General features: G+C 44.9%; 1 protein-coding gene across 2 annotated transcripts in view; it reads left to right on the top strand.

Moving 5' to 3' along the window:
* Positions 1 to 10,538: 10,538 nt before the first annotated feature.
* Positions 10,539 to 11,793, top strand: part of ADGRD1 (adhesion G protein-coupled receptor D1) — a 174,094-nt gene continuing 172,839 nt past the window's right edge. The window contains exons 1-2 of one of the 2 annotated variants that reach the window (XM_043488811.1): positions 10,539 to 11,341; positions 11,431 to 11,467. In XM_043488811.1, the coding sequence (XP_043344746.1) occupies positions 11,276 to 11,341; positions 11,431 to 11,467 (103 nt within the window). In that variant the 5' untranslated portion in view covers positions 10,539 to 11,275. The remainder of the gene's footprint in view (positions 11,342 to 11,430; positions 11,468 to 11,793) is intronic. The other variant, XM_043488803.1, reaches the window with a different exon arrangement.

Below are 11,793 nucleotides of genomic sequence, written 5' to 3'. Positions count from 1 at the left end.
CTAGTCTAATTCCATTGATTAGAAACCATACTTTATATGATTTCAGTATTTTATATTTGTTGAGGTTATTTTTATGATCAACTTTGGTTAATGTTTTATGTGCGTTTGAATATGATCTATTTTGGTTAATGCTTTATGTGCATGTACAGGGATATTATTTCTCTGTTGTCAAGTGGAGTGTTTTGTAAATGTCATTATATACCCCAGCAACGTACGTTGATAGATCTGTTGGTGTTGGTCAGGTCTATATCCTTAGTGATTTTCTGCCTACTTATTTTATTGATTACTGAGAGAGGAGTCTCCAAATATAACTGAAGGTTTACCTCTTTCTTCTTTCACTTATACCAGTTTTTGTATCATGTATTTTGTGGTTCTTTTGTCCGTTGAATGCATATTTAGAGCTGTTATGTGTTGTTGCTGAATTCATCCCTTTGTAATGTAATGACTCTCTTTATCCCTGATAAAATCCCCTGTTCTAAAATCTACTTTGTCTGATAATATAGCCACTTCAGTGTTCTTTTGTTTAGTGTTTGCAAGATATATCTTTTCTGTCTAATTTTTAACCTTGCTGTGTATTTATATTTAAAATGTGTTTCTTATATTTTTTGGTCTTTCTATTTTATCCAGTCTGAGAATCTCTGTCTTTTATTTGGTGTGTTTGGATCAACTAGATTCAATGTGGTGACTGAATAAAATCTACTCTCCTTGCCAGTTTTTTCTTTATTTTGCTAGTTATTTTCCATTTGTTGCATTCGTCCTTCCTTCTCTTTTTATTCCTCATTTTTGGTCTGCTTCTGGATGAATTCAGAATTTACTATGATTCCATTTTGTGTATTATTGGAGTGTGTGTATGGTTGCTCAGTTGTGTCCAACTCTTTGTGACCACATGGGCTTTAGTGAGCCAAGCTCCTCTGTCCATGGAATTCTCCAGGTGAGAATACTGGAGTGGGTTGCTATTCCCTTCTCCAGGGGATGTTCCCAACCCAGAGAATGAACCTGAGTCTCCTGCTTTGCAGGCAGATTCTTTACCATCTGAGCCACCAGGAAAGCCCTTTTGTATTATTATTAGCTTATTATTTGTACCTCTATAAAATTTTTTTCTAGTGGTTGTCCAAAGGTTTACTGCATTTTCTCCCAGTGGTTATCAAAGGATATATTTCTTTAATAGGTTACATGCTACTGTTAACTTAAAAAATGCACAATGTGAGGGTTGTGAGTCAAGTTTCATTCGGGGGCAAAATGAGGACTGCAGCCTGGGAGACAGCACCTAGATAACTCTGAGAACCTGCCCCAAAGAGGCCAGTATATATGTGATTTTGGGGAAATGGGAATACATGCAATCAAGCACATATTTCTCCAGAAGATTTCTGCTAGTCTGATGAAGCTTTTGCTAGTCATGAGGAACAGTTGTCACCATGAAGGATTTTAACGCTTTTCTAAATATGAGGCGATATAAGAATTGGGCCCATACAATCTGCTCCTGAAAATATCTAACTATCTGAAGACCTGTCCTGCCAGATTTCCCAGAGGACAATGTGCCTCATTTCTGCTCTCCACCCTGAACTCCTTTCAGGGGCTGTTGAAGGTCAGCAGTTGCAGCAGCATATGACTTAATCCTATAGAGATAGATGGTAAGTGCCAATTTGTAGATGACACTACCTTCCAATCATATTATACCCCTATGTGTAGGGCAGACCCTTCACAACTGTATGTTCCCACTTTCTCCCTCCCTTCTTCTGTGATACTTCTCACACATCGTGCTTTTACACGTTATCAACCTACAGCATGTTCTACTCTTTTTTTTTTGACAATTCAATTTTTACAGCGATTAAAAATAAGAAAAATATTCTTTCCTATTTACCTCAATTGTAACCATTTCTGGATATCTTGAGGGCTTCCTTGGTGGCTCAGCTGGTAAAGAATCTGCCTGCAATGTGGGAGACCTGGTTTCAATCCTCTAGGTCCATCCAACTCACTTTTTTTAAAGTGCAAAATTCAATGACTTTTAATATCAAACCATGATTTGTGCAACCATCCCTGCTTTCTAATTTCAGGACAGTTTTATCATTTCTCAAAAGAAACTCTATACCCAGGATCAGTCACTCCTCACTCCCCTATTCTCAGTCTCTTCTTTCATTTTGAAAAATACTGTTATTAGGTATAGAATTTTGAGTCACAGTTTCCCTCTTCCTATCATCCCAAACTCCAGATATTTCACTTCATTGTCTTTTGACTCACATAGTTTCCAGTAAGAAGTTTATTGTAATTCTTGTTTTTGCTCCTCTGTATGTAATGTGTATTTTTCTCTTATTTCTCTTCTGATGTCACATGTCTAGGGGTGTGTGGTTTGTGTGTATGGTGGGTTTATCTGGTGTGTGAGGTGTGTGTGCATGTGTGTGTACATTTGGCACGAGGAATATGCACATGCAAATGTGTGTTCTATATGTGTGTGCATGTGTGTGTACGTGCACATGCATCTCTGTGTTGTGTGTATGTCTGTGGCATGATGAATGTGCACATCCATATGTGTGTTGTGTGTATGTGTGTGCATGTGTGTGTGTGCATTTGTGTGGTCTGTTTGGGATTTATCTTTTTTTGGGACTGTCTGCACTTCTTTAATTTGTGGTTAAATGTACCCCATTATTTTCCAACATTCTTAGTTATTTGCTCTTCAAATATATTTTGTTGTCTCAGTTTCTCACTTCCAGTGTATTCTGGAATTTCAGTATACACATATGAGAATATTGTGACACTGTTCCTTCATGCTCTGGTTTTTAGAAGTTCCTTTTTTCACTTTGTGGTTTAGCTTGGATAATTTTAATCGACCCATCACAGGGTTCACTGATTCCTTCTCTGCCTGTATTGCATCTACTTATGAGCTCCCAGAAGGAGTTGTTTGATCTGTTATATGTTTTTAGTGGCAGCATTTCTATTGATTCCTTCCTATAATTTTCATCTCTCTGCAGAATTTTCCCTTCTGTACATGAATACTGTCACACTTTCCCACTAAAGCATTTAACATATTAGTCAGAGCTATTATTTAAAACTTTCTGATGTAGTTTTGATGGTTTTATCTCTAGACATGGTTTTCCCTGCTTTTTTGTGTCATACTTTTAGAATAAATGCTGGGCATCAGGTGTAACACAGTGAGGACTGAGGTCAACAGTACTGCTGCTGGGAAAAGGGTACAGCTCTTTTCTGCTGGGCATTAATGTGTGTGTGCAGTAGTGCACACATGTGCTTATGCATGTGTGTAATGCATGCATGCATGTGTGCACTCATGTATAAACATGCATTAACTCATGACTGTGCACTACACATCTATGCATGTTATGTGTGTGTATGCGTATATGTGCATGCATGAACATGTTTGCACGTGTATGTTCATAATATATGCACACATGTGAATGCATACACGCATGTACACACACGCACACACATGTATATGTATGTGTCTGCACGTGTTCACGTGTATGTGTGTATGTCTCTGTGTGCATGCATGAGTACAGGTTTGCTTGTGTGTGCATGCACACACATGCATGTCTATGTGTGCACATGCTTGTCCACATGCATACGTGTGTGCATATGCCTGTTTGCATGTATGTGCATGTTAAATCAGTCTGGTGGGGAGTGCAGCGGCTTGGGTTCTGTCGCCATGGTTACCGTCAGCACTGCACAGGCTTCAGTCTCCTCTGGCATGGCCTTGCACTTGGGGTGGGGTTGGTTCAGCAGAGGGAGTTCCTCACTGTTCCTACTCCACTTTCAGTTCCAGGCCTTTCTCCTCAGCCAGAACAGCTCCGCATGCTCTCACCTCTCCCGTTCCTAGGATGCTGAGTCCAGCTGGCCTGGAAGTGTGATGGCGGGGAGTCCATTTCCCTGGTCAGCCTCAGGCTCAGGTTGCCCAAGTCCCTGCATTGTGCGTGGATGTCCTCAGTGGCTCTGCCCCTCTTGGGTACAAGGGGACCTCTCTGCCCCTCTCTGGGGACAGAGAGTGCTGTCTCGCCTTTCTCCAGCCACGGAGGTACTTCCCAGCACCCTGGGGTGCAGTGGCAGCTGTCCTTCTCCAGCAATGTCAGGATTTTGGTCCCTGGGGGAGAAGGTCCAGGCAGGTGTCATGCCTGCACCGTGGTGGCCACTCACTTCTCCTGTGAACCCTGCTGAGAGGCTGCCTCCCGGTGCACACCACCAACATCTTCTTAGCACCTGCTGGTCATAGAGAAGGGCCTGGGCTCGGGTGTGAACTCCCCTCTGTCTGCAGCAACAAGGGGCCTTATGCTCTCATCTAGCTCACACCCTCCTTTCCAAATTCACTGCAGTTCTTTTGCTGAATTCTCCTTACCTGTGTGGGCCCCATTTCCTCATGCCCCCTCTCACTTGAGCCAAGACTCATGCACACCTCTCCTTACAGGAGTCTGTCTTCCTCACATTTCAGGCCTGGTGGGCACCCTGACCTCTGCATGCTACTGGACTCAAGAAATTCTCACTTTTGTAGATGTGGAGGCTGCTCTTGTGGTGAAGGTAGTGCTCTTTCCAGCCTTCCATGTCCTTGGAGAAAAAGTTTGGGGTTTCCATGCCCCCAATCACAGGAGAGCTGCTCTGTCTCTTCTCATCACTTCTGTGCTTGGGCCAGAGAAAAGGTCAAGGTCAGCAGGCTTCAGGAAGAGCAAAGTTCAAGAGTGTTTTCTTGGAAGGCTGTGCCACAGGCATCTGCATATATCTCACTGTGTGTGGTCCCCTGGTCACCCCAGCTGAAAGGGCAGTGACCGTTTTTAACTGAGTTACAGGCACACTAATGCACTTATTATTGTTATTTTTTGGCCATGCATGATCTTAGTTTCCCGACCAGGAATTGAACCCATGTCCTTGCAGTAGAAGCACAGACTCTTAACCACTGGGCCACCAGTGAAGTACCCCCTGCCACCCCATGCACTTGGGATTCTGCCTGGGGAGAAGGGAGAGACTGGATTTGGGGCAGGCAGTTAGCCATGTCTTCTAGGCAGTCTTCTTAAAACCCTTCTCCCCAATCTCAACAATTTCTTAAGCTCTAACCCTCCCCTTCTCTTTGGAAATTGGATGAAAGCTATGGAACACTCTCCCCTCAAAAGTTCACGTGTTTGCATTCAAACAGAATTGTGCATGTGACTTCAGGATGTTCAGTGACTCTATGAGACTCTGCCTGCATGTCAGGGCCTATGGGACTGTCACCCCTGAGGCTTAGTCTTTTTCTTAAAAATTTTTAAATTGGAGGATAATTGCTTTACAGTATTGCATCGGTGTCTGCCATACAACACAAATCTGCCATAATTATATATACATATCTCCTCCCTCTCGTGCTTCCCTCCCACCGCTCCCCCCCCCGCCCCCACCCCTCTAGGTCATCACAGAGCACTGAGCTGAACTCCCTGTGTTATATAGCAGCTTCCCACTAGCTATCTATTTTACACGTGGTAGTCTATATATTTCAGCGCTAATCTCCCAATTCGTTCTACCCTCCCCATTCCCTGTTGTGTCCACAAGTCCGTTCTCTCTGTCTCTCCATTCATTCCCCGAAAATAGATTTGTCTGTGCCATTTTTCTAGATTCCATATATATGCGTTAATATACAGTATTTGTTTTTCTTTTTCAGACTTACTTCACTCTGTATAACAGGCTCTAGGTTCATCTCCCTCTGATGGTCAGTCTTATCCTGGGTTGTCCAGAAGCAGAGCCTGGGGTTAACAATGTGTGTGTATAGTTTTCTTGGAGATGGATTCCAGGCGTGAAGGTGTTTACAGGGAAATAAAACAGGCCGGTGAGAAAGTCAGTTCAAGGGGTTGTTACTGAGTTGCCAATCCTGGAGTAGAAGAGAAGGAGGAGGTGTTTATCTGCTGGGTCCTGAGCCCACTGGGCGGGGCTGCTCCCTGTCAGTAAGCGCCTGGTTCTGGGTACTGATGCATGTGGCCACGTGGCCCCCCACCCCCACATCTCATCTGTCAGGTGGGAGGGGCCCCAGGCGGGCGAAGGCACACTGTGGGGAGTGAGGCTGGCAGGGGCTGCTATCAGGAAGATCATCCCAGTGCCTGGGACTAAGGAGTGAGGCTGGCAGGACCAGCAGTGATGAGCAGGAGGGTCTGGGATGCCAGCAGCCAAGCTCCACCTCTCTCTCCGTCCTCCCTCCCCTCCTGCCCCTTCCTTTCTGTGCCTACAGGTCATTGAAAGACAAACGACTGCAGCTTCCCAGATCCATCCCTTTCGCCAGGACTCTTGATCACAAGGGACAGAAGCCAAACTCAAACTTCCTCCAGGGAAAGGTGAATTGATTGGTGCCTCTTGAGGAAAACTGGCTCTAGCATCGCAGATCCAGGAGCTCGGCGGACACCATCGAATCTCTTAGTTCAGTCTGTCCATTCTTTCCACCGTAGTAACTCTTTATAGTGGAAAAGCAAGTACGAGAGGCCTTAATTTAAGATCCTTCTGGGTTATAGCAGCTCCAGGTGGGGTGGGGAGCCTCTTTTCTTCCAAGGTGCTGGTCTGGGAAGATTAGAGCCTAGTAGTAGGATGCATGACAATCACAGGCCTGGGGTGCAGAGGTGCTGCGGGGGGTTCCCCCCCTCCCCCAACCACCTGCTGTCCTGACAGAAGCACGTGGGCTGATGGAGGACGCACCCTCCAGAGGAAGACCACTCACTTGTAGCCACAGAAGGGGAAGGGGGAGGCTGGGCTGGCAGAAACAACACAGGCCCTTGGTACATCCCAGGCTACTTCCGGAATGTCTTTCCAGAGTGTTCTTCCTTCCCTTGTCCCTTAAGAGAGAGAATTCCCCAACTCCCTCCCACCATTTCTGCAGTACATTCATCTCTCAAACTCTAACCCTGTGGATTTCTATGGTATCTGTGTGTTGCTTGTACCCCTAACACTGGCTGGGCATCACTGTTCTTCCTGGGGTGGGGGGGCATCTCCACGGGACACAGTGGGACGGGGTCAGCACTGCCCAGGCAGCTCCTTACAGATGTGATGGTGTGTTGAAGGCTGTGTGGGCGGGGAGGTGCGGCTGAGGGAGGGAAGAACCAGGCCCTAAGAATTCATCACCCTGCCGGTGTCAGGGAGGCTCTAAAGGGCTCTTCATGAGCTCCACGCTGTCCTCCTGCTCAGCAGGAGGACACCTATCTAGTTGTGGGTGAATGATCCAGTTAAGCCCCTATTTTCAGTCAACTTTACACTTTGTTTCATCCCTGTAAAACTGTATCGAATAGAACCTAATTGGAATTTAAGCTTCCTTTGATTTGTTTCAGCTTTATCACAGTATAATCGACAAAATTGTAATATATTTAAGGGGTGCAATGTGATGATTTGATGTACATGTACACTGTGAAAGGACTCCCACAGCAGAGCTAATTAACACATCTGTCACCTCACATCTCACATGTTTATCTTTTTTTGGGGGCGTGAGAACATAAATTCTACTCTCTTAGAAATGTTAATTACACCATGTAGTCTTATCCACTAGAGTCACCATATTATATATTAGATCCTCATCATATAATTGAAGGTTTACACTCTTTTACCAACCTCTGGTAAACGGGTTCACAGGGATGGGATTCCAGACCCACACTCCATCAGTATCTTTTCCGAAATCCCCCCCATGTGGGAAAGGATGCTTTACACGGAGATGGGCTCATCTCAGCACCTGAACGGGAACCGAGAAAGGTTAAGAGATGTAAACGAGCACAAACCTGCTATCTGGGGTTGAGATGAAAAGCAAGTCCATGGGGAGTGAGAGCAGGTTTCGCTGACTTTGATTACATGAAAAGATGCTCAACATCACTCATTATCAGAGAAATGCAAATCAAAACCACAATGAGGTACCATTACACGCCAGTCAGGATGGCTGCTATCCAAAAGTCTACAAGCAATAAATGCTGGAGAGGGTGTGGAGAAAAAGGGTACCCTCTTACACTGTTGGTGGGAATGCAAACTAGTACAGCCACTATGGAGAACAGTGTGGAGATTTCTTAAAAAACTGGAAATAGAACTGCCATATGACCCAGCAATCCCACTCCTGGGCATACACACCGAGGAAACCAGATCTGAAAGAGACACGTGCACCCCAATGTTCATCACAGCACTGTTTATAATAGCCAGGACATAGAAGCAACCTAGATGCCCATCAGCAGACGAATGGATAAGGAAGCTGTGGTACGTATACACCATGGAATATTACTCAGCCGTTAAAAAGAATTCATTTGAATCAGTTCTAATGAGATGGATGAAACTGGAGCCCATTATACAGAATGAAGTAAGCCAGAAAGATAAAGAACATTACAGCATATAACACATATATATGGAATTTAGAAAGGTGGTAATGATAACCCTATATGCAAAACAGAAAAAGAGACATAGATGTATAGAACAGACTTTTGGACTCTGTGGGAGAAGGCGAGGGTGGAATGATCTGAGAGAACAGTATCAAAACATGTATATTATCAAGTGTGAAACAGATCACCAGTCGAGGTTGGATGCATGAGACAAGTGCTCGGGGCTGGTGCACTGGGAAGACCCCGAGGGATGGGATGGGGAGGGAGGTGGGAGGGGTAAATCCATGGCTGACTCATGTCAATGTATGGCAAAAATCACTACAATATTGTAAAATAATTAGCCTCCAACTTATAAAAATAAAATAAAATAAAAAAGATGTGAATGAGCACAAACCTGCTATCTGGGATTGAGATGAAAAGCAAGTCCATGGGGAGTGAGGGCAGGTTCCGCTGACTTTGATTTCTATCCAGTTTTTATTGCTGTTATTGTACTGAGATGCCTCCTGTTATCTGATGGTGAATTTTAAAAAATGTTTATTGGAGTAGAATTGGCTCACAATATCATGTTGATTTCTGCTGTACAGCAAAGTAAATCAGTTGTACATATACACATATCCGCTCTTCTTTAGATTCTTCCCCCATGTAGGTGATTACAGAGCACTGAGTCGAGTTCCTTGTGCTATACAGTAGGTCCTTATTGGTTATCTATTTCATTTATAGTAGTGTATATATGTCAGTCCCAATCTCCCAGTTTATCCCTCCCCCTTTCCACCCAGTAACCATAAGCTTGTTTTCTACATCTGTCACTCTGTTTCTGTTTTGTAAATAAGTTCATTTGTACCATTTTTTTAGGTTCCACATGTAAGTAACATCATATGATATATGTCTGACTTTCTTCACTCAGTATGACAATCTCTGGGTTGATGGTGATTTTTATGGTTAAGAGAAGAACACACCCAGTGTGGTTCAGTCTCAGTGATGGGACAGGCCCATTTAGTCAGCAATCTGCCTAATGTTTCATAAATTAAGAACTGGACTAAGGAAAGTCTGCATTGGCTCCCCCCTCCTCTTGCATCTTTCTCTTCCTTCCAGAGGGTGGCTGTGGGAGGGAGAGAAAGCAGATGAAATGCAGAGATAAAGGCTGTAAGTTTCCACTGAGGCCATCAGCCTAGGCTACAGGATAAAGGTGCAGTTATATCTGCACAGTGGCATCTGCCATTTTTTCAAGTGCGAAGAGATGGAGAAGCATGTGCTGGAGTTTTCTGGAACCCTGCTGCCGCCATGCAGGGAAGTTCAGGCTATCAGATCATCTGAGAGGTTGTGGGCTACAGGTGCAAGTTGAAAATAATCACTTCACAGTTTTGACATCACTTTTTTTTGTTCTCCCCCATGGAGACTGGAGGTCATTTTCTCATCCTCTTTAGGAAGTACTTGGACTCTGTTCCCATTTAAAGTCAGGACGAAGGAGCTAATAATATTAGTTAACATTTAATGAGTGTTATTTTCTACTTTATAATAATAATCACAGCTAACATTTATTGAGTGATATTTTTTTTTCCTTGCAAAAAACAGCTAGCATTTATGGAGTGCTACATATTTTCCAAGCACTGCTTTGAAAGCCTTATATATGTCATCTCATTTCTTGTTACTTTGGAGCTGAAACTATGACCTCCATTTTACAGATGAGGAATTTGAAACAGAGAGGTTCAGTGACTTGCCTAAGAATACACAGCTAGTTAAGTGTTGGAGGTGGTACAGGGAGGTGAGTACTAGTTAATTAAGTATGTGTTAGTTAGGGGCTTCCCTCGTGGCTCAGACAGTAAAGAATCTGCCTGCAACGCAGGAGACACTTGTTGGTATTTGTGTGGGTTAATGGTGTGTGTGTGTGTGTGGACATGTATGCAATATAGATTAAAGTTTTAGTTTCTAGTAAAGTAAGATAAGGCTGGCTAAGGGTCCCTGGATGCTTTGGTGGGGGAGAGATGTGGGGTTTGGTGTAATGGCCCAATGCACCTTGTAAAGAGTTTCATTCATCTCTGAAAGGGTTAAAGAGAAAAGTGGCCAGCATCCTGTGGAGGGCATGAGCTGGGGATGGGTGCGGTTCTTTTTTTTCTATCCCTAGATCACCTTACTTTTTCCTATGGGCAAAGAAGACTCAGCTCTAAGCAGAGTTTATCGTCTGTTGTACGTTTTGTATTTATTAATATTTACTCTGACTTTGAGGGTGTTAAGGGAAGGCAGCTAAGGTATGTCCACACCCTGGCTCTGTCTGCTCTGCTTCAGAACTGCAGGTCCTGAAAATAATTCCCAATTCTTCTTAACAGACCGGTGTTAGGACCCAGGAAGGATCCAGCAGCTGTGGGATATAAACAGAGGAGCAGAGCTGAACAAAGTTTGAGGAGAGAGCCTTACATCACTCACTGTCTCCACCCCGAGCTCCGGGGGGACAGACGGAGGTGTAAGCCTGAGTCACACCAGAAGAACTTAGGCAGAGACGCTCTGACCGGAGAGCCCCAGGGAGCTCCAGACACAATTCCTCCCACTTCCAGGAAAAAGGGCAATATCCAACTCCGGACCTGAATGGAGGCAAATGACGGCTCTTGACAGAAAAAGAAAACCGTGAGGGACCCACGATCGCCCGCTGAGCCTTGCCACTGCAGTCCCAGCCCTGGATCGCGTCTCAGGAGTTTAGATTGGAAGCTGTTTTCTCCTCCACTCATCCCAGGGCCAGTTGGTCGCTCCAATGTGTTTATTGATCACCGAAGACTCTCAAGTTTGGAGACAGGCAAGAAACACCTATTAACTCTCCACGACTCTGCCCTCACTCTGCAGTTCACAAACTCTAGCTAAACAGATGGTGTTCTTCTTTCTGGAACCTGTGACAATGTCCCTTTCCCAAAGAACTGAAAGTTAAAGGCAACTCTTTGTCACAGACCCTCAGGAATTCCACTCGGATCATATTTTCACCTCTGAAAAAAACCATGAAGAAGCTGCTGCCTCTTTGCTGCTGGCACTCCTGGCTGCTGTTATTTTATTGTGATTTTCAGGTAACGTCCCCGGGCGGTGCTCGCTGAGACGGGAACGGATTTCTGCTGGGAGGTTCCTTGTGTCTCATAGTGTGATGTTTTGTGTGCAGGTGCACGGTGCCCACGCCAGGTCACAAGTCCATCCAGGTAAGGCAGCTTCCCTCATCTTCTGCTCACGACGTGTCCTCCCTGTCCAGTCTGGGGTCTGGAGGCAGTTTGCTTGTGTGTCTCTGAGGCTGTTGGAGAGGGAGCCCTTCTTGGGCTCCTCTGGCCCCACCAGCTGTCCTGACACCTTGTCCCCTGGGTCACTCATCGTCCTCCACCTCTGACTTGGAGAAGCAGGTCTCTCTGTGCCCCGAGCCTCTCGCTTTGGGGCATCTGAACACTTGTGATTCAGGAAATGGGATGTTCGCAGGTGAAGCATCTTTTGTCCTTGACTCATGTCGTGCGTCTCCAGCGCAGATTCACTTGAG

This window comes from Cervus canadensis, chromosome 1, assembly GCF_019320065.1.
Source record: "Cervus canadensis isolate Bull #8, Minnesota chromosome 1, ASM1932006v1, whole genome shotgun sequence".
Classification (NCBI taxonomy): Eukaryota; Metazoa; Chordata; class Mammalia; order Artiodactyla; family Cervidae; genus Cervus; species Cervus canadensis.
This window is presented reverse-complemented; position numbering and strand designations above follow the sequence as displayed.